Source organism: Natrix helvetica, assembly GCF_964273705.1.
Source record: "Natrix helvetica genome assembly, chromosome: 2".
In the NCBI taxonomy this organism is placed as follows: domain Eukaryota; kingdom Metazoa; phylum Chordata; class Lepidosauria; order Squamata; family Natricidae; genus Natrix; species Natrix helvetica.
The window spans coordinates 280,737,776-280,761,258 of record NC_138552.1 but is presented as its reverse complement, the minus strand read 5'-3'; the positions used below and the strand labels follow the sequence as shown (position 1 = coordinate 280,761,258).

The following is a 23,483-nucleotide window of genomic DNA, read 5'->3' as shown; positions in this document are numbered from 1 at the left end:
AGGAGAGCAATGATCAACAGCTGGTGTGCCCTGAGAGATGGCTCTGCTTGTCACTTTCGGCACACGTGCCATAGGTTTGCCATCATGGGATTAGGTCATAGATGCTAATCTTAAAAGAACCTCATTATATTTTAGTGTGATAGATGAACCTTATCAACAGAAGGAATTTTCCTAAGCCAAATCTGGCTTTCAACATGCTTTTCCTCTCTGAAAGTTTATTAATAAACAAAGTAAATTGCCCAAAATGTTCTAAAACATTCATTCACTCCCAAAGCATGCTTCTGGCTGAACCCAAAGGGCCGAGCTTCATTCCCATAAAATTCCTCAACTGGTGATTGTTGTTGCTAGTTGTGAAGTCGCATCCAACCCATCACAACCCCATGGACAACGTTCCTCCAGGCCTTCCTGTCCTCTACCATCCTCTGGAGTCTATTTAAGTTCACGCCTACTGCCTCCAGCCACCTCATTCTCTGTCGTCCCTTTCTTTTGCCCCCAATCTTTCCCAGCATTAGGGTCTTCTCCAGTGAGTCCTTCCTCCTCAACTGATGAGAAGGAGCAAATCGGTTTTAAAACCAAAAAATCTTAAGAACAGAGATCAATACAGGTCTTTTAAGTTGCCCCTAACCTAGACAGTCAACATCTGGACAGCAGCAGTTACACAGATGACACTTTCCTACATAACCAAGAGACGTAGCCCTCCACTTTGAACAACAACTATGTTTTGAAAATTACCTTCTCTAGTTTGGCTGTTTTATCCATATTGCTATTACCTTTTGTACTGATAATTTTCAGGGGCTTTTTTGGAGGGAAGAACGGATAATAACAGCACAAATTGATTCATTTTTACTTATGTTGTTGAAGTTATTTTCCACCCATCCCCAGTAACTCAAGGCAAAATTACAAACACTTAACAATAATTCAAATTCAATCTAATAAAATCATAAAAAAAAAAGAACACTAGGAAAAACTCCAAAGCCTCTTTCCCAGTTTTGTATGTAGAGGTAATAATGAAAGAAACAAACAAAAATTGAATCATTTTTTTGTAAATATGAGTCCTATATCTAGTAACAAAACACCACACCTCCTTTATCACAACAGTGGCAAACTATGGAGAAATCCTGGCATCATCAGAGGCGAAAATCACAAATTAAAAATACTGCACAGCATAAAGGCTTTTTTTCCTTTTAAAGATAGTGCAGATTTCACAAAAGATTGATAGATGGGGTTGAAAACCAGTGGTTTTTGGTACAGTGGCTAACTTGGACTAGACCTATGAGAATCTTTGGTTCCGGTTAACCTCCCTCTCCATTAGAAATTCACTGGGTAACTTTCAGTTTCTCTCCTTCTCTCTCACCCAATATAGTATAGTGGACTAGGGGCAGGAAATCCTGGAACTAGTGTCCCTTAGTTTACAGAAGTTTCCCCGGAGACTTTGGGTCAATCCCAAGAGTCAATGCGGTATACCGCTACAGGTGGTGATGTCAACCCTGAAGCTGACCTGACCGAAGCCGTCTTGGAAGCTTCAGTGTTGTCACACTGGAGCTGAGGGATAGGGTTAGGGTTAGGGATTTGAGATAGCTGGGATTTTGTAGCCAAAACAAAATACTTTCTCTTGGGAACCAAGGACATTCTTACAAGTGGTCAGAGGAAGGAGGAGTGATGTCACCAGGCAACCAGACAGCGTTACGATTGGACCATGTGACTGATTGTTTTGAGAAAGTGACAAACTTTTTACTTTTAATGCGGTGGAAACTGCGGGAACATTCAGTGTCGGTTTTCACCAGATCTATGCCAATATGATATACTCAATAAAGCTATTCTTTGAGGGATCCACTTGCCTTAGAGTTTTGCTTGCTATGGCTCTATTATTGAGAGGTGAACTATAGTACTCCTTGACTTTTAACGATTCATTTGGCAACCCTTCAAAGTTCTAATAGCCCTGAAGAAAATGACAACGAGAATATGTATCCCCACAGTCACATGATCAAAATTTGAGTATTTACAATGGCTGCAGTCCCCCAGGGACATACAATTGGTAAAATTGAGCACACCTCACTTAACACCTGCCTTACTTAGCCACAAAGATTCCACAATTATGACCCAATTATGTGGTCATAAATCAAGGACTGGACAAGAAACACACTCCTTGTTCTAATCTACCTTCAGCCGTTAAAAGCTCATAAGGGACTGGCTTTGGATCAGTCCTTCTCTCTGAGTCCAACCTATCTCAAGGGGACCCTGTTATGAGGAAAAAATAAAGGGAAATCTCCACAGAACTACTTCAGTCTCTTGGAAGAAATTTAATCAAAATTTAATCTAATGAATACACTTAAAAAAAAAAAGATACCCAGAAGCTATGTCTAATTATGCGATTAAGCAGTATGAATGAAAATACAACATCCTAGAACACTTAAGGCCCAAATCCAGAATGCCTGGGTTCTAGTTGCTGAGTGGGATTTTAATTTGGAAATTTCACATTTTTCTGAATCTTTTATAGGATTGAGGTGCAATTATCCAATTCCAAAACAGTCCAGAAAAAAGAGCTATCTTGAACTTCTGTGAAGCCTGATTTTTTTAGTTCGTGGTAATGTCGTGAGATACTACTAGTGTGCCCAAAGACCAATGTATCTACTACACTTGTCTGCAGTTTGATTGGGCCTTTCAAATTCTCTGTTCCCTTGGATGACTCCACAGGAACAAAATTGGGGTCCCAGGCATGAAATACACTCAAGGCTTTCAATATGACTTGACAATACATGAGAGACAGCGCTTGTAAGCCTATTCTGACTTACTACCATGTTTCCCCAAAAATAATACACGGTCTTATTTTCTTTTGACTCCCAAAATAAGCACTTGGTTTTATTTTTGGGGAGGTCTTATTATTTTTGAGGTGCAGGAGGCGGCGAGTGTGGTCACCTCATGGTTGCTGCTACGTTGCAATATTTTCAGGGAGGGCTTATTTTGGGGGGAGGGCTTATTTTAGCGCATGCACTCAAAAGCCCGATTGGGCTTATTATCCAGGGAGGTCTCATTTTCAAGGAAACAGGGTATCCAAATGGACAATTATATAGAATCCTCCTGTACTCCCAGGATTAAAAACGAGCATTAGATTAAATTAGGGTAGATGAAAAAGGCTCCGCAAAAAAAATCTTCAAGGATCCAGCTTTATCCCAGTATCTAACGCCATTCATTTCGACAAGAATCCTGACACCTACATGCTTGTTTTTACCATGCTTTCCAAAAGGCTGAACCTGCAGAGTTAAGTTGTGATGCAGAATTCCTGGGGGCCCAAGCAACTCTGCAATGGTGATGGGTGAATACAGCTTGCCATTTACCAAGGTCCAAGTCACGTGCACGGAAAGAGCTGGCGAGGGGTTTCAGGCGATGAAAAAAAGGGGATTGAATTGTGCCTCCTCCTCCTCCCTGCTCTCCAATGGGTCAGATTAGAGACAAAAGAACAGCCTCTTATTCATAGGATACCACCATGAAAAGACACAACTGCTTGCAAAACCAAAAGGCTACCATGTTTCCCTCAAAATAAGATAGGGTGTTATTTCTTTTGATCCCCGAAATAAGCACTTGGCTTTATTTTTGGGGAGGTCTTATTATTTTTGAGGTGCAGGAGACGGCAAGCATGGTCACCTCATGGCTGCGGCTGTGTTGCAATATTTTTGTGGAGGGCTTATTTTTGGGGGAGGGCTTATTTTAGCGCATGCGCTCAAAAGCCCGATTGGGCTTATTATCCAGGGAAGTCTTCTTTTCAGGGAAACAGGGTATCATCAGGTAAACAGCTTTCTGTATTCAACCGATGATTATTGTTAAACTGGATGATGGAGTGGCAAAGTCGGTCCAATCCAAATAATAACATGAAAAGCTGCAGAATGGAAATCAAAGGGAGGATTTGTTGTCCAACAGACCAAGAAGGCAAAACTACGAAGTATTCCCATCTCCAGAGAAATGGAGAAGAAAAGATTGTGGAGAGCGGGGGAGTAATTGCAAAATAAGATGTTAACATGAAACATGGAAGCTCAAATTAAAAAATAAAACAAAACAACTGTAGGGAATTATTGACATAGCCAGCAAGCAATTGGATCTGCAGGCATTGGCTAGCATGAGGTGGGGCAGCAAAGGTGGTTGGGTGGATTACCCTGCTCTCCTCCAATTCTCTGAGAAGCTTTGCTGCCTGGGTCTTCTCAAACAGGAGGCTCTGTTCGAGCTCCCGTATTCGAGCATGCTCCAGCTGCGTCTGTGTCTGGTCACACATCAGGAAGGAAACCAAAGGAAGAAAAGAAAGCAAACAGGAGAGAACAAGGGAATAATAATAATCATAATGGAGATGCCTGCAAATTATCTTCTTCAGTAGACAAAGTGAAGAAAGACATTTTACACAATAGGGGTGGGGGAAAAGGACCAGATTGGTAGAGACAGGAACAGCCATCCGCCACAAGATGCAAGGTGTGAATGCAACAATTTTGCAAGACAGTTTTCAAGTAAATCCTCTTCACAACTGCAAACACAGACACAAACTCTTAAATGCATTGGTGTATATCTCTCATGTCACAACTCCAGTTGAATTCCCCTCCCAAACAGCTCAAACAGCTGCGCCAGACAGTCTCCTAATGTCAATTATTGGTCTAGAGACAAGATGCTCAGCCACAAATCCATCTTAGATGTCCCAAAGGTGTTTTTTTTTCAAAAAGGCAACTGGATGTTGATTTTTCCTTGAAGACGTAGCCCTTCTGATCCAAGAAGCTTCTTTAGTTTTGAAGTCAGAACTGGATGAGAAGCGCAACGTCTTCAAGGAAAAACAAAAGTCCAGTTGCCTTTTGAAAAAGCTCCTTTGGAACAACCATGACCTGGATGACTGAGGATCTCCATGGACATCCATTTCAGAAGGTCACTGAGCCGGGGAAATGCTGCCAACTCAGGTAGATTTAAAAGTAAAGGTTCCCCTCGCACATATGTGCTAGTTGTTCCCAACTCTGGGGGGCTGTGCTCATCTCCGTTTCAAGAGCCAGCACTTTCCGAAGACGTCTCCGTAGTCATGTGGCCAGCATAATTAAAGGCCAAAGGCATATGGAAAGCTGCTACCTTCCCACCCAAAGGTGGTCCCTATTTTTCTACTTGCATTTTTACATGCTTTCGAACTGCTAGGTTGGCAGAAGCTGGGACAAGTAACGGGAGCTCACTCTGTTACACAGCGCTAGGGATTCGAACTGCCGACCTTTGAGTCAGATGCATCAGGGAAGCAATCTTTGAAAAGCATTGATCTTAGGAGTCTCTCCTTTGCATCCATCCCAGTGTGCACAAGCTATTTATCCTAGGGAGCATAACAAAAAAATTGATTGTGGCAATTTTTGTGCATTTGGACCATGGACAGAACATCAAAATTAGGTTACATTAACTCAGCCTTATTTATCCAGGTCAGACTGCCAGCAGATGTGCATGAATGCTGTTTTAATTGGTGCTTAACGTGATATGCATTCCCTTATGAATTAAATCAAATTTTAATCAAGGAAGAGACATGAGCAATTTCCTATATCAGCCTTCCCAAAGCTTGTGCCTTCTAGATATGTGGGAACTGGGCTATCATGATTGCTAATGAATGAAAGGAGCTGAAATTCAACACATCTAGAGCATTAGAGCATTTACTTGGGAGCAAGTCCCATTGAAGTTAATAGGGCTTAGTTCTAAGTACACATGTATAGGATGGTGTTGATAACTATTCAAAACAGTAAAACATCTCCTAGATGAATATAAGAAACCTGTTGGGGTTTATACAACCTTTGTTGAAATACGAGTTTACAAAGTGGAGTAAGCCGGAGACACCATTTCCCCTACTTACTAGGGACTCAAACAGATTCGGTTTAAACTAGAAATAAAACTAGAATAAGGAAATGCCCCGACGTGATCTTCACCTTTGCTTGTGATTTGATCTGCACTCTAATTTACTGAGCCAAACAAGTTCCAGAATTGTTCAAAATAAGCCAATAAAAATGGGAACCCCTCTGTTCAGGGATTGACTGTAAAAACAGACTAGTTGTATTCTCCATGGGACTCCCAGCAATGTTATTTTGTCTATGCCATTCTGCAAAACACATGTAAGAGCCTGCATTAGCCAATCAAAACTCAATTTATTAAAAGACAAAGAGATGACAGAGAATCAGTGCAGAGGAGATCATCAATCTTTCCGGCTAATGTATAAAGTCTAATAAAGAAAGGTCATGCTGTCGATTACCTCCAAATCTCCCTTTGTAATGGATTCTTCCTCAACTCGGAACTGTAAATCCTCTACCTTCCTGTAAAAGAAGGGAAAAGTCAGAAGAAAGAGGTGGCATGGAAAAATTTCCAAAGTTGTTATTACATCCACCCTCTTATACCAAGTAACTCAGATTATGAAATGGAACTCAGACAAGCTGATGTATTACTGTTTATAGAATGATCATCATTCCTAATGTTCTTTTTTTTGTCTCTTTGAGTCAGTGTTGTCTCCTGGTGACCTTTTTGACAAATTCCTGCAGTTTTTTGGCCAAGATTTTGGAAGTAGTTTTCATTGCCTCCTTCCTAGGGCTGAGAGAGAGTGACTGTCCCAAGGTTACCCAGCTGGCTTCATGTCCAAGCCAGGACTAGAACTCACCGTCTTCCAGTTTCTAGTCTAACCATGAAACCAAGCTGGCTCTCTCCTGCTGCCTAGAACACTGATGGCTAACCTTTTCTGGAGCGAGTGCCCAAAGCGCGTGTGCGCAAATGCATGTGTGTGCGCGCCCCCGAATCCCCAAAATGCAATGCACATGTGTTCCCCCACCCCCTGTGCATGTGGCTCCCCACATGCACCACACCCCCGGCCATGCACGGCAGAGACCCGAAGACCAGCTGGCTGGTGGGAGGCGCACGCACGCATGTGCAGTAGAGCAGAACTGGGGCGACAGCTCGTGTGCCATCCGACAGGGCGCTGTTTGCCCACCTCTGGCACATGTGCCATAGGTTCCCCATCATGACCCTAGAACATTACAGGTCATCCTTGGTTAATGACCACTTGCTCAGTGACTGTTCGAACTTGGGAGAGTGCTGAATGAGTGGTACAGGTAGGCCTCAACTTACAACAGTTCATTCAATAACAACGACACTGAAAAAAGGGACTTATGACTGTTTTTCACACTTATGACCACTGCAGCATCTCCATGGTCATGCGATCAAAATTCAGAGTCTTGACTACTGGCTCATATTTAGGACAGTCGCAATTTCCCAGATCCCCTTTTCTGCTATCTCCTTTTCTGACAAGCAAAGTCAAGGGGGAAGCCAAATTCACTAAACAACTCTGTGACTAACTTAACAACTGCAGGGATTCATTTAACAATGATGGCCAGACCAGTTGTAAAATGGGGCAAAGCTTACTGTCTCGTTTGACAATGGAGATTTTGGGCTCAATGTTGGTCATTAAGTCGAAGACTATCTATACTTCTGACTGGTACTTGGAATTCAGACCCCACTGCAGCATTCCCATGGTCCTGTGATTGCAATCTGTTCAATACTGTTTTGTTCAACAACCAAGATTCCAGTCCCAATTGTGGTTGCCAAGTCAGGAACTACCTGTAACCCACTTCAATATTAATACATTGTCACCAACAGCAATATACACTTATATACCGCTTCACGGTGCTTTACAACCCTCTCTAAGTGCTTTACAGAGTCAGCATCTGTAAAGCCAGCAACAATCTGGGTCCTCATTTTACCTGCCTCGGAAGGATGGAAGGCTGAGTCAACCTTGAGTCAGTGAGAATCGAGCTGTTGGCAGTCGGCAGAATTAGCCTGCAATATGGCATTCTAACCACTGCGCCCCCAAGCTTGATTATTTGCCTTCTCCTAAGGCAAACAAGCCATATTTCACATCCATTCTATTTTCAACTCTCCAACCCTCAAACTCCGGATACCTTTTCTCCTCTTCTAACTGGTTCAGCAACTCTACTTTCTCCTTCTGCGCTCCATCCAGCAAGGCTCGTGCTCTCTGCAAATTTCCCTCGGTTTCCGTTATATACTAAAAATGAAAAAAAAGAAAAGAAAGCCCAATCAATTTTCCAGCATTGTTCCAGATTACACACAGACGTAATTTCACTAGTCTTACCTTTTATTCTTGCCCATTAAGAAAAGGAAATGACCAAAATGAATGAACCTGGAAAACATTTGTTTCCCGTAAGATTTTACCTACCCCCCACCACCCCACTCCCGCCCCACAGGAGCTTAGGCAATTTCCCACTACGATGCCAACCAGAATTGGGGCATATTCACTTAACAGTTTTATTCAACATCTAAGAGTTCCTGCAGGAATTGCATGATGGTCTAAAAGTCAAACTGCAGCATGTGTTCATGCACAAATACATGTGGCTTATTGGAAAAGCATAAATTCAATCACAACAATAGCAGATAGGTTTAATCTACATCAGGGGTGTCAAACTCGATTTCACTGAAGGCCACATCGGGGTTGCTTTTGACCTCAGAGGCTGGGTTGGGTGTGGCCAGGGTGGGCGTGGCCAGCTTGACATCACTTGTGTCGGGGGTGTCTATGGTAGCCCAGGCGCTCTGCCAGTGAAAACAGGTTCTCCTTCGCTGTTTCCAGGGCTGCTCATGGGCCAGATCTAAGCACCCCGCGGGCCACATCCGGCCCTTGGCCCTTAAGTTTGACACCCCTAATCTACATAGACAAGGCTGGTGGTAGCAGGTGAGCAAAATCTGTAAGACATCCGTATTGGTTATACAAGTAGTCCTTGACTTACAACCATCTGTTTGAAGTTACAACAGCACTGAAAAAAGTGTCATATAACCCTTTTTCACACTTACAACGGTTGCAGCACCTCCTGCGGTCATGTGATCAAAATTTGACTGCTTGGCAACTGGTACATATTTGTGGATGGTTGCAGTGCCCCGGGGTCATGTGATCACTTTTTATGGTGGCCCTCACCATGACCTTTTGACAAACGAAGTCATTGGGGAAGCCAGGCTCACTTAACAACCCTAACAACCGCAGTGATTCACTTATCAACAAGAAAAGTCATAAAATGAGGCAAAACTCATTTAACAACTGTCTAGCTTAGCAACATAAATTTCTGTTCCATTGTGGTCATCAATTGAGGATTACCTGCACTCTGTTTAGGGCTAGGTTTCCTGACCGTGGCAACTTTCAGGTGTGTGGGCTTTAACTTTCAGAGTTCTCTCCAATGATCCTGCTGGTTCTGGAATTCTGGAATTTGAAGGCTGTCCACCTGGACATTGCCAAGGTTGGGAAAGCTCGCTTTAGATCAGGGGTGTCCAAACTTGGGAACTTTAAGACTTGTGGACTTCAACTCCCAGAATTCCCCAGCCAGCATGCTGGCTGGGGAATTCCACAAGTCTTAAAGTTCCCAAGTTTGGACACCCCTGCTTTAGATGAAGCTTGGTGAATACCAAATACCAAATGATTGTTTCTGTTAATAATGATGGACCTATTTTGTGCTTGCAAACCAAAGTCATACTTAGCGCTTAATAATGAATAATTCATAGGGTTATATACCAGATGCTTTTCCTTCTTGGCTTCTTGTCAACCTTCTCAGGTAGAGCTGGCAGAAAACACAACCAGAGAAGCCAATTCTACTTTATTGTAAAGCTACACTAGTAGAATCCTGCAAGCCTGAAAGTTCTCCTGCCATCTCCTTTACAGCCTGAGAACCTGGCTATGGGAACCTTTTAAGCAGGGGTGAAATGCTACCAGTTCGCCTGAACCGGTAGTAAAAAAAAAATGCTACTGGTTCGAGCGAACCGGTATTTCTCACGATCAGCTGTGACGCGCGATTTATATAAGCTAGAATCATCGGATTTCCTGCTTTCTAACTAATCTAAATTGTGTGGCACAGCGGATTCCCCCTCCCCCGCTGTACTACTTAGCTTGGCAGGCGTGCTCGGTAGCAGGCTCTGCCCATCCGCCCGGATGTCATCACATCCCGTTTTCGACGCTCTGCGCATATGCGGGAGGTCCTGCGCAGAGGTGGCGCTTGCACTTTACTTTACTTTACTTTATTCATATTTCTAGACCGCCCCCTCTCCCAAAAGGGACTCGGGGCGGTGTACAGTCAATGAATACATAAAAAGGATGCATAAATACACAAATACTTAAATATTTAAATACTTAAATAATTAAATGCTTAAATGGAGGAGGTTATAAAACTGTACATTCAAGTAAAGCATTTAAAATACAATATTTAAAAAACGACCCCTAAAAATCCGTGTACAGCTTAAGACCCACCTTGTTCAATTATCTGGCCTGGCTCAACCGTAGTTTTTTCTTATTCCTCCTGACAGTCCTTTTAAATTTTAAATTGTGTTAAATTAAATTGTGTTATTATTAAGGGGTATTTTAATGACTGATTTTTAACATTCTTAATGTGATGTAATTGTTACCTCCTCCGTGCATGTATGTCTTTGTATATGTGTGGATTTGTTGTTTATGTGTTTGCACATATGTTTTTATGTTCTATATGTTTTATTGTACGCCGCCCCGAGTCCTTTTTGGAGAGGGAGCGGCTAATAAATTAAAAATTATTATTAAATTATTAAATACCCCAAAGAATTAAATTTAAAATAGTTACCCCAAAAATTCCCAATTAAAAATATCTGCCAGGAGGTAAAATAAAACTATGCACTCACATTTGCGAACTGGTAGGGAAGGTAAGTTGATTCCACCCCTGCTTCTGAACCTCTTTCTCTGCCCTTTATGCATCTGTATGCTCTGTCTCTTATATGACCATTCCCTAGGCAGCATCTCTTCCCCCATCTCTCAAGGTCATTCCCATATACTGTTTTCCCCCCAAAATAAGACAGGGTCTTATTTTCTTTTGACACCCGAAACAAGCGCTTGGCCTTATTTTCGGGGAGGTCTTATTATTTTTGAGGTGCAGGCGGTGCAGGAGGTGGCGAGCGTGGTTACCTCCTGGCTGCTGCTGTGTTGCAGTATTTTCAGGGAGGGCATATTTTGGGGGGAGGGCTTATTTTAGCACATGCGCTCAAAAGCCCGATTGGGGTTATTATCATCCAGGGAGGTCTTATTTTCAGGAAAACAGGTTATCATTGCCCTTCCTGTTTTGGTTCTCACCTGCACAGCTCTACCTACCTGCTCGTGCTGAGCTTTCAAGATGGCAATCTCCTTCTCCACTTCACAGATGCGGCTGGTTGCCTTAGCAACTTCAGCACGCTCGAGGTCACGCTCAGCCAGGAGCTGTTCGATGTGCTGCTGCTTTTCCTTCAGTGCTTCCTGAAGGGCTGTCGTGCCAGAGATCTTCCGGGCATAGCGAGAAGATGTCTCAGTCAGCTGCAGAAGGAGCATTGGAAAACCACAATGGAGAAAATTCAATTAGCCACTTCCTTTACGTTCTTAACGTTGCTGCAAAATTGAGATATCGAAATTCAGCCAGAACACATAAATGCATTTAATAAATGATGGACAGGATGAGCTCTTCCCTATATAATCTGCCCCCAAAATCAACCACTATCATATCGAGTTTTAGATGAAGAACTGAGGAGAGAAATGAAAATGGTGTTGGGCCCAGTTAGGCCCAAAAGGCAGACTCGACAATTGAGTTCACACAATGCACTGTGATAAAAGGTACCTTTGATCGGCTTTTGCTTTAAATGTTATGTGACTCCAACCACTTGTGGTTTGGAAATCCTGATTTATGGCTTAGAACTCTCTGTGAGCCAATTATGATTTAAAACATAGTTAACAGGAAATGGCTCAATGCCATATATGAATCCAGTCACCATTTCCTCTTTGACCATTGTACCAAGAACAATGGTGGTTGATGGCGGCCATCTTGGCAGAACCAATAGGGCTGTAGGTCCCAGCTTGTCCATCACTCTTTAAAAACTGTGTGTTTCTGAGAGAGAAAAACAATGTTAAGTGAACAGTGTTTTTCAACCTTGGCAATTTGAAGATGTGTGGATTTAACTCCCAAAATTCCCCAGCCAGAATGCTCGGAGAATTCTGGGAGCTGAAGTTCGCTGCTTCTTCTTCTTCTTGTGCCATATCCATCATTGGACATTGGCGATCATGTTGGCGATCTTATTTTTATCAACAGCCACATGAAAAAGTGTTGCTGAGTTTTGCCCAAACCAGTCCCTTAGATTTTGAAGCCATGATGTTCTTGTTCTGCTTGGACCTCGTTTGCCTTCAATCTTTCCTTGGAGGATTAAGTGAAGTAGTGTCGCATCACATGTCCAAAATATTCTAATTTTTGCTTTTTTAATGCTTTTGATGATTCACCTTGGCTTTCCCAAATAACTTAGCATCTTATTTCTGATTTTGTCACGCCAACTTATACGTAACAGCTGCCTGTAAATCCACATTGTAACTGCTCCTAGTCTCTTCAAGTGGCTTTCTGTCAGAGACCAACTCTCCACTCTGTAGAGCAGGATAGAAAAGATGTTGTCAGTCCTGGAAGCCATCTTTTTTGGGGGGGGATCTTCAGGGCTGACATATTTAGCGCTGTGGGAAACTGGGAGTGGGGATTGTATGGAATTGGGGAGAGATCTAGCCCTAACAACGTTCTTTTCTCTGAGAGTCAAGGACATCCTGCCCTGAACCTGGAGTGGTGTGACTGGGAGGCATCTTCAGTTGGGACGGAGCATTGATTGGACCATGTGATGGACATGTGAGTGCAGGGGAAGGGACTTGGACTTTCTTTTGGGTGGGGAAACCTGGAAGTGTCAGATTTGGGTTTTCGCAGATGTGCCAATATGGCGTCTCTATTAAATGGAACTTTGAGGAACTTCTAGCCTCGGAGTTGTCAGGGTTCCAAGTAACACCCCAACGAAAGAAGACTCCGGGGTTTGAGTTTCCTCAAAGTTCCATTTTATTAGAGACGCCATATTGGCACATCTGGGAAAACCCAAATCTGAAAGCTTCCAGGTTTTCCCACCCAGTTGAAAGTTCAAGATCCTGCCCCAACAACCACAAGTTCATCCCATGATCCAATCTTTCACTTCCATGAAGACAGATTCCTCCCATCCACATCCGGCCAGGTGCAGAGACAAAAGCGACCTTGACTTTCTAAAAAGAATGCTATTATGGCTACATATCACCCAACTCCGTATAATCCCCCCTCCCATTTTCCCACAATAGAAAGTGTGGCAGGCCTGAAACCCAAAAAGGAAAGATGGCTTGCAGGTCTGTCAGGAGTCTTCTTTTGTTGGGGGTGTTATTTGGAACCCTGACAGATGTAGCATCTGACAAGCCTGATTTTCAATCTTAGGCTTATGTCGTTGAAGTCCACACATTTCCCAATCACTAAGGCTGAGAAACATTGCTCTGAGATATACCATATATTTGAGCAACAGTCCTTGTATCGTCACTCTCAACTAATGGGAAAGGAAATGCTAGCTCAGTGATGCTATGACTGGAGCTTGGATGATCACTGAAAAAGGCATTTTAGAAAAAGGACAAGTGACACATATGCATTATGACATCATTCACCACATCTGTTATGATTGTGTAATTCATGGTGCCTGCATCATTACAACCTGATGCATGAGACATTATCAAGGCTTATTGTGAATCCCTATGAGATGAACCTTACCAGTCCACTCCGGCTAGGCCTTCCCCCTACGGAGGAGGCCACGGAACTGACAGAGCTGATAGACGAGCTGCTGGGACTGTGGGTCAAGGCTGAGACTCCCATGGCCATCCTCTTACTTTTCTTCGCTTTGGCTGGGCTGGTGGATGGGAACCCAATCCGGATGACCTTATGGATAGGAGCAAAGAGGCCAAACTTTGGCGGGCACTGAAAATATCTGGAGATGAAAGAAAGAGGCCGTTTTCAGCAATTTTCCAGCGTAAAACATTTCCAGTTTCACATTCTCTTCTCTACTGTGTGCGTCAGTTATGCTTCACAGAGATCAGCCAAAGCTGAGAACATACAACCCTTTTTGGGTTGTGAGCCATGAGTGGGTGGAGGAGGTCAAAGAAGCTTGATCTGATTAAATCAAATTAAAGTTAAATCCAGCTAATGGAATGACTCCCTGTACATTTAATGATTTCCTCTTCAGTCAAATTAAAAAATTAAAGAGTGATTTTGTAAATCCATTATCAAAGCCCAACTCAGCTTTATGGATAAATAAAATAAACCATAAACTCTGTGTGTAGATTTCTTTACACCAAACAGTACTCTCTTTGTTGAATCTGTATTCACCACTCCATTGTCCTTAAAGTGTGACATCTGATGCAAAAATCACCAGGATCAGAGCTTTGGGATTATAATCACATACAGCTGATTTTACCCTTCCAAGAGACACCAAAGAAGCAATAATTTACAAATATAATATGCAAGTATTTCAAAAGAAAACAAAAAAAATATTTTAAAAATACCTGATAATCGAAACACTACAGTACAATGTACTTACTACAATGCCCAACAAAGCATAATAATGTAGGTACACACAGATAGTCCTTGATGTACGACCACAATTGAGCCCAAAACTTCCACTGCTAAGCAAGACAGTTGTTAAGTCAGCTTTGTCCCTTTTATAACCTTTTTCCACTGCAAATCACTGCAGCTGTTAAGTAAATAATACGGTTGTTAAGCAAATTTGGCTTCCTCCATTGATTTTGCTTGTCAGAGGCCAGCTGGGAAGGTTACAAATAGTGCTCATATGATCCCAGCAGATGTAGGTTCCTATCGGTTCGGACCGATTCGGCTGAACTGGTAATGGTTTGCGGGCCTGGATCGCTAGAACCAACATCGACCCAGGCCTGCCACGCCTCCTATGGGGCCGCCATCTTGATTTTCGGTTCTGTGCATGCACAGAACAATTGTAATTGCATAAATTTAATTTTTTGTTTTACATTTTGCGCATAAGCAGACCCATTTTTGTGCGAATGCATGTGTGTGAGTTAAGCGCACAAACAAAATTTTTGCAAGCACCGAACCGGTGGGAACAACCCACCCCTGGATCCCGGTACAATGCAACTGTCATATGCCAGCTGCCAAGTGCACACATTTTGATCTATGGGGATGCTGCAACAGTTGTAAGTGTGAAAAACAGTCATAAGTCATTTTTTCAGTGTCATTATAATGTCAAAGGGTCACTAAATGAATGGTTGTTAAGTCGAGGACTACCTGTATTTTTTAAAATAATAATGGCAACCTAAAATGTATAAAAGCTGTAATGTAGTCCTCGACGTACAACCATTTGTTCAGTGATGGTTTGAAGTTATGGCGGGACGATGCAAAAGGAATTATGACAAGTGCCCTAAATTATAGCAATTGTAGCACCCCAGCTACAATTCTGATTAAAATTCAGGGACTCAGCAACTTCCCCACACTTATGACTGCAGGGGTACTTCTGCACTTCCCTGCCCACCTATCTCCCCCACATCTGTGGATGTTTGGCCACCCTGCACAGCAGCATTCCTGGATGACCGCAAAGGGGCTAGAACTGAAGTGGAGACACAAGGACTTCAGCAGTCTCAGTCAACTGCCACCACCTACCCCTACGCCTCTACTTCAGCTCAGTGCTGGAACTGAGAAATAGTGCCTCAATCCTAACACCATGGCCAGCAACCCCAACATCAAAGTGCAGAGGCCCAGCTGCCCCCCTACTTCCCTGGCCTCCATAAAACCTGCCAGGACCAGCTGCCCTTTGGCGTATTCCTTCCATTGCATGCCCAGCCTGACTTTCTGTGATGCAGCTACTGGCCACACCAGGCCTTCTTCCCAAGGCCACTCACACCATGCTTCAAATAAATGGTAAACGGTAAAGGTTCCCCTCGCATGTATGTGCTAGTCGTTTCCGACTCTAGGGGGCGGTGGTCATCTCTGTTTCAAAGCCGAAGTGCCAGCGCTGTCCAAAGACATCTCTGTGGTCATGTGGCTGGCATGACTAAACGTTGAAGGCGCATGGAACGCTGTTGCCTTCCCACCAAAGGTGGTTCCTATTTTTCTACTTGCATTTTTACATGCTTTCGAACTGCTCGGTTGGAAGAAGCTGGGACAAGTAACGGGAGCTCACTCACTAGGGATTCGAACCACCGAATTGCCGACCTTCCTGATCGACAAGCCCAGCGTCTTAGCCACTGAGCCACCGCGACCCTCTATGCTTCCAATAGCTCATGTCATTCTCGCTGGACCTGGGGAAGATGGCTTCACGTGGCCAAAAAACAGCTGCCTCGCAGAGGGCCAGGATGGGCTCAAATTATCAGCAGGGGGAGCAAGATGACGGTGAAGGTCAGATGGGAAGGCCGGATGCCAAGAATGGGACACCACGGGGGCACTTTTTGCAAATTCTGCAGTTTTGTGCCTCACTGTTGGAAGCTTCCCAGGGTAGGGTAGCTGTGAACTGAACTCTTGAAGCTTCCTGGGACAAAGCGGCTTGCACTGCATTGTTTGAGTTTCCTGGGACATGGCGGTTTTGCTCCACTCTGCTGGACAGGATTGGGGTGGCTGAAATTTCCAAGGATGGCCGTGGCTTAATAACAAAATCTGTATTCAAAGAAATGAGTGGTATAATGAGATTTGGAGGATGGCAACAAATGATAAATTAACAACAGAAATTAAATTTTAAAAAGGGATGATTAAGGTAAATAATTATAATGAAATAGGGGGAGGGATTTTATAAAATCGGTGCTGGTGGAAGGCAAAGGGAATAAACCTCAAGAATATATGTTGTTTTGGAGGGGATAAGGGCACAATTGGAATATATTGTATATCTTTTAGTTGTTATAGATGAAGAAATACAAGGGTTAAAAAAAAGGTCTCGGTGTGTGTGTGTGCATTATAGTATTTGTTTTGTTTTTCTTCCTTTTTCTTTCTTTTTCTTTTTGTATTTACTACGTTTGTATTATTTGTATTTAAAAAAAATAAAAATAAAATAAAAAAAACAACAAAATCTGTGTTGTTAAATTAAGGATCCAGTTCTGGAACACTTTCTAAACATTGCTAATAGCATCTGGCTGCTTGAGTCACAAATCCTCATGGGCAGAACCAGCAAAAGTTCCAGGTTTTGTAGCTGCTCGTGAAGGCATCTCCTTCATATAACACACTCCCTTAACCGTGGATAATCTTCAGTCCATCTGGACATCCAAGCGGTTCCCCAATGTCTTTGTCCACAGACTGACCAAAGAGGAAGAGAAAGTTGCTGGAATGGTGAAGCCCCAAAGCACTTCAGCCGCGGCATAACAGACTGGGAAGACCTGAGGCTGGGGGCTGAGAGGGATCAAGGCCAGAATAGCTTGGATGGGGTGGATTTCGATTAATAATGACATCCTGTTAACAATGGCGACAGAGAGTGCCAGATTGCTACCACTAAGCAATGCAATCTCCTGACATTGTGCTTTGTGGCCACATCGCTTAGCAACAGAAATTCCAACTGCAATTGTGGTTGCAAGTGAAGAATTACTACCTGTATTGATAAACAATGGTACTGTATGTTAACATTCTATGTCTATGTAATTTAGCTTTGGCTCTATCTACCTCCCTCTCTCCCTCCCTCCCTCTCCCTCTCTCTGTCTCTCCCTCCTGTCCTCCCCCCTCCTTATTCTTACCAACAATATACTAGCCCAGTGATGGCTAATCTTTTTGCCATCGTGTGCCCAAAGGGGGGGGGGCGCAGGGGAGTTGTGCACAGGTGTGCCTACACCCATAATTCTATGTGCGTGACCCCCCTGAACATGAGCACGCTACCCCACCCCCATGCATGCATGTGTGACCCCCACACTCCCCCCCATGCTTTTGGTGAGTGATGGTGGACCCATTTTTTTGCCCTCCCCAGGCTCCAGAGGCTTTCTAGGAGCTTGGGGAGGGTGAAAATGGCCTCCCCCGCCTTCCCAGAGGCCCTCCGGAGGGTTCCCTGAAGCCTCCGGAGGGAGAAAACAGCCCAATGCACAAAATGGAAGTCAGTTCCCGAACTTCCGGTTTGCGCGTTGGGTTGTTTTTTGCCCTCCAGAGGCTTCAGGGAAGTCTCTGGAGGGCAATAAATCACTGAAAATGAAGGCCGAAGTCAGTTGGCCAGTGAGCGCATGCGCACTGGAGCTGACAGGGCAATGCCTCGTGTGCCCTAACAAATGGCTCCGTGTGCCAGCTGTGGCATGCATGCCATAGGTTCGCAATCACGGTACTAGCCAGTCTTTCAACATCTACCATGTTTCCCTGAATAAAAGACAGGATCTTATTTTCTTTTAACTCCCAAAATAAGTGCGTGGTCTTATTTCCGGGGATGTCTTCTTATTTTTGAAGTGCAGGAGGCGGTGAGCGTGGTCACCTCATGGCTGCTGCCATATTGCAATATTTTCAAGGAGGGCTTATTTTCTAAGGAGGGCTTATTTTAGTGCATGAGCTCAAAAGCCCAATTGGGCTTATTATCGGGGAGATCTTATTTTCAGGGAAACAGGGTAGTGTTTTCTGATAATGGGACTTTTCATTCCCGTTATCCTCAGTTAGGACAGCCAATCGGCAGTCTAGGAGTGATGGGAACTGTAGTCATCCAAAATTATAGAAGATGGAGATTTGGAAAGCCAAAGATTTTCAAAAGGAACAGAGCTGCTCTTGCATTTCTTGGCCAGAAGGCAAAACAATGGCAGCTTTTCCCCCCCCCAAAAAAGAATGAAAATCAAGGCAAGCCGCAGGAAAGTGGAGGGACCGAGGGTGAGAGGGCGGGAAGAATTGCCAGTAATATGATGTGGCAGCAAGTAGTGAAAAAGCAAGGGAAGGTTTTTATAGTCCTGCCAAGTCATTTGCCCAGATGTGAGCAGCTGTTCCAGAACATTGCTTCTAATTTGTGGACACCCACAAGCACACACACAGAGACCTGGCAGCTGTCCCAAACTGTCTGCCTCCAAAGAGGAGGAATTGCTCAAGCATTAGCATTGAAAGCTGAAGGAAAACTCTGTCTTGCTGGGAGGGAAGAGGCCAGCTGCAATCCACAGCTTCCACCTGCCTTTTCCAAATAAATACAAAAACACTTGTTTGGATGCTTTCAACGAGATGTCAAAAAAAAAGGGGGGGGAAGGGGGGTTCCAGTGGCAAAGCCATTTCCCTGCCAAGCCATTCCTTGGTCTTCCGTACCACATAATGACATAGCAATCAACAGAGCAGTCTTCTCTAACCTGGCATTCTCCAGATGTTTGTGTTCTGACCAAGAGCATAAAGCAAACTCCTGGTCCCGACAAAACCCCCTTTTATTAATTGACTGTGAATTCTGCTCATTCACATCCAGCAAAGTCTTTCAAGGGAAGATTTACAGCCACAGATCTCATCTGGCTTGGAGAGCTGACAGGGCGATATCTGCAAAACTTGGCAAGGAATCTCGGAGAGTCATGAACCAATTAGGTGAACTAATTTGTCTCCTGCAAACTCCACTCCCCTTTCACTCCTCTTTTATTTCCTCTGGGATGGGCCACTCATCATCCACCTGTGGCCTTACTCCCAAGTCTTTAGCTGTTCCCTTTGTCTGGCAACTCTGCACATGCGCACACTGGGAACTGTCTCCAGCTGTTCGTCTGCCTCACTGATGTCTGACTCTGAAGACAGCTGATAACTGGCATACGGCTCTGGCCCCCTCTCTGCCTCTGACACAGAGCCCTCATCAGAACCTTCCCCTGGCCCATGTTCCTCCCCAACCTCCTCACTGTCCGAATCTGCTGCCAGCTCCACTGGCCACTGGCAAGCCACAACAGTGCAACTCCCAAGATTCATAAGCATAACCTCCTCATTATCACAGACCTTAATTTGCTATTTGACTCAGTCTACAAATCTATTCCTGCTGCCCTTGAAAGGCTCCAGAAAGTTACCTGTATAAGGGAAGAACAAAAACAAGGAACTGATTGATGCATCCATGCAGGCTGAGTCACCGACAAAGTGTATCTCTCTGATGAGTGTCCTCTGATCTTGTGGGTGTATTGTGGTGACAGCCATGGATAGCTACTGTGTAGTGCTGAGTGCCAAAAAACCTGGTTACCCCATTGATTTTCCACTGTGGCTAGAGCACCCGTTACATCAGGGCTTCGTGCGAAATAAAAACAAAAGAACTATAGATTTACAGGAATCTATTGACTTACCACCATTCATTTGTTTAGTAACTTTTCCAAGTTACAATGGCACTGAAAAAAGTGACTTATGACCGGTTTTCACACCTACGACCATTGCAGCGTCCCCATAGACATAGGATTAAAATTTGGGTGCTTGGCAACTGGCATGTACTTATGACAGTTGCAGTGTCCCGGAGGTCATGTGGTCACCATCTGTAACCTTCCCAGCTGGCTTCTGACATGCGAAGTCAATGAGGAATCCAGATTTGCTTAACAAATGATTCATTTAATGCCCGGGGGACGTGAAAGGAACCTCCTTGAAGACGGCATTATTTTTAGCAATTGGGTGCCCCCTGGGCAATGGTGGTGTCACCAGCAAATAATTTCAGCTCAGAAGAACCCTTTGGTTAGCTTTCTAGGGGCTTTTGACATGAATATGGACAACACCCACAGTGATTCGCTTAACAAATATGGTAAAAAAAAGCTAGGAAAATAGCAATAGCACTTAGACTTATATCCCGCTTTACAGTGCTTTTATAGCTCTCTTTAAGTGGTTTACAGAGTCAGCCTGTTGCCTCCAACAATCTGGGTCCTCATTTTGCCCACCGCGGAAGCATGGAAGGCTGAGTCAATCTTGAGCCTGGTGAGATTCGAACTGCCAAATTGCAGGCAGCAGGCAGAAGCCGCCTGCAGTACTGCACCCTAACATCTGAGCCATCGCGGCTCATGGGGCGTGAGCAAAATGGGGCAAAGCTCACTTGCCTTGCTTAGTAACAGAAATTTTGGGCTTAGTCGTGGTCATAGGTAGGAGACCATCTACACTTGAACAGAGGAAAACGTGTTAGTTTGTTTTTAACCCAAAACAAGACAACATGATCTGGGGATCTACCAATTTATTTCAGGCCACCCATGGTTCATTAGAACCAAAGGTTAGAAGACCTTAATGGTTTCCTGTTTTGGCTAAGCAAAACAATACAAAGACAGTATATTTCGTTCTCTCTCTCCCCTACTACACTATCATATCTCACCATCTCCCAATCATCTTCTAAGCAGTTGTCGGCATCCTTCACTTCTTTCTCTCTAGCATATTTTGCTTTGGTTGTAGACCACTCAAGAACACTGACTGCGTGCTTAAGGACAAGTAATGCATGCAATCTTTTGCACTGTTCCAAGAAGAACATTTCAAATCTCAATTATTTCAAATTATGGGAAGGCAGAACATGTGTCAGCATCCTTAACAGATCACTCTACATACTGCAGTTTCAACACCTGCTCAAGGACACCTCACACTAAATCAGTGGCAGGCATTTATCCATGCTCAGACAGTATCTTAGGAGGAAAATCAAGCTTGACGGGAAGACAATGAGGGCATTTGGCCCATCGGACCTTGAGAACAGATGGGATGGGGAGATATAACAAGGCATCCCTGTATGCTCTAAAGAAAGCATGCATCTTCTGACCTTCACAAGTTCAGGAGACAAAATAACCAGTTAACTTTTAGAATGAAGTCTGGAATGAAGGTAGAAAAAACCTTGAACCAACAACCAGAAAGTGATTTTTCAGTGCAGTTCATTCCCCCAAGAGAGGTAGGGGGTCTTATCGGATGTTGATTTCAACGAAGGCTGGGCAGACATTCACCAGAGATGTATTAAATTGGAGTCTGCATTGAGGAAAAGGTTGGGCTTGGTCAGTGGTGGAATTCAACCAGTGTAACAACCGGTGTGCTTTGCGTGTGCACATTGCATTTGAAATCAGCACTAAATCTTCCCTTTTCTTGCAGCCCCGGTGAGTAAAACAGCTGAGACGCGGCAATCCGCTCTGCCGCGCTGATCAGCCAGGCTTCAAACAAAGGAAATATAGGACGGAATAGAACAAGGGCGAGTGGGCGGGGCCAACTCATTGCCAGAACTACTGGTTTGCCCAAACCAGTCCAAACCGGCTGAATCCCACCCCTGGGCTTGGTGGCCTAAATTATTCCAAAGGTGTCTACAGGTACCTTGTTCCAGCAACAGCTCCATCGTTCTTTCCCAGAGGTTCATCCAACTCCACACCACACCATTCCCCTTTGGCGAAATCCGTCTCCCCTACATAGCGCACCACACCAGTTTTTGTTCCACCAACCTGTTAAATCATTTGATGGAAAGAATTTTTTAAATATATATATATATATTTTAAAATCACACACAAAGTAAACACACACATTGAAGTTTGTGTAAGGCTAGGGGACAGCAATTAATAGCAAGATTAAAAACAGTCATTTTTCACTTCCAAAAAACAGTGAGGCCAGGAAGAATACAGGTAGTCCTTGACTCACGGCCATTCGTTCATAACTGTTCAGTTCCAAACTCAGTGAAAAGTGATCTGCAACTGGTCCTCGCACTTATGACCATTGCGGCATCCCCATGGTCGTGTGACCAAAATTTGGACCTTTGTCAAGTAGGATGTAGATCAGGGGTCTCCAACCTTGGCAACTTTAAGACTTGTGGACTTCAATTCCCAGAATTCCTCAGCCAGCAAAGGGAATTGAAGTCCACAAGTCTTAAAGTTGCCAAGGTTGGAGACCCCTGATGTAGATGATGGTTGCAGCATCTTGGGATCATGTGATCATCATTTGTGACCTTCCCAGGGGGTTTCTGACCAGCAATGGTGGGAGCCAGCGTGATGCATGATTCACTTAACAATTGCAGTTATTTACTTAACAACAAAAAGAGTAATAAAATCAGGCATTACTCACTCAACAATGATTTGCCTAGCAATGGAAATTCTGGTCCCAAATTGTAAACATAAGTCAAGGCCTACCTGTAATAACAGTATTTGCCATAAAGTAAAACAAAGACAAATAACATTTTTGAAGAGTGCAAGCCTCCAAAGTGATGCAGAAATGCTTATCAGGCAGGGTACAAAGAGAAGAAATTGTACTTAAAATCTGCATTAAAGCAATATTTTTATTAGTCAAACTGAATATTCACAAAAATACGCAGTCTTTCAAGTGTCCAAAAACTCTTCACCAGACAATTATATTCAGCTATTTGACACTTCAATATTATATTTCACCACTCCTGTCGGCTGTCGAATCTCAGCTGGACTGCCGCCTCGCGGACCTCAGCGGGATCGGGCTGAAGCCCTCTTTGCTTGAGAGGTTACTCTACCTGATTTTAATGGGAGCCAGCCTCCAAGTTAAACTTTTCTTGTTGTTTTAATGTTGTTAAAATCAATGAGAAGTATCCAGGAATGGAGGAGGGAATAAACCCACGTCTTGTCCTAAGATAGACTGAGTCTAAAAGATGGGAGGAGCTAGCAGAGGAGGCGTGTGGTCACAGCTTGCACACTCAGTCCAATTAGATGACAGACGGAGTAAACCCATTCCTGGATGCTATCTCCACCATTATGGAGAATATAAGAATAACTCTGTAGGATCAGACCAGAGCTCGTCCAACAGTTT

At 43.8% G+C, this 23,483-nt stretch overlaps 1 protein-coding gene across 7 annotated transcripts in view; it reads right to left on the bottom strand.

Annotated features, from left to right (window-relative positions):
• CLIP2 (CAP-Gly domain containing linker protein 2) overlaps positions 1 to 23,483 on the bottom strand; it is a 110,779-nt gene that overhangs the window by 34,864 nt on the left and 52,432 nt on the right. For 4 of the 7 annotated variants that reach the window (XM_081941409.1, XM_081941410.1, XM_081941412.1 and 1 more), the window contains 5 exons: positions 22,038 to 22,162; positions 13,599 to 13,812; positions 11,138 to 11,335; positions 7,932 to 8,035; positions 6,239 to 6,299 (listed from right to left, as the gene is read on the bottom strand). In XM_081941409.1, coding sequence (XP_081797535.1) covers positions 6,239 to 6,299; positions 7,932 to 8,035; positions 11,138 to 11,335; positions 13,599 to 13,812; positions 22,038 to 22,162 — 702 coding nt within the window. Of the gene's footprint in view, positions 1 to 4,147; positions 4,253 to 6,238; positions 6,300 to 7,931; positions 8,036 to 11,137; positions 11,336 to 13,598; positions 13,813 to 22,037; positions 22,163 to 23,483 lie in introns of all 7 variants that reach the window. The other 3 variants (XM_081941408.1, XM_081941407.1, XM_081941411.1) reach the window with 1 other exon arrangement.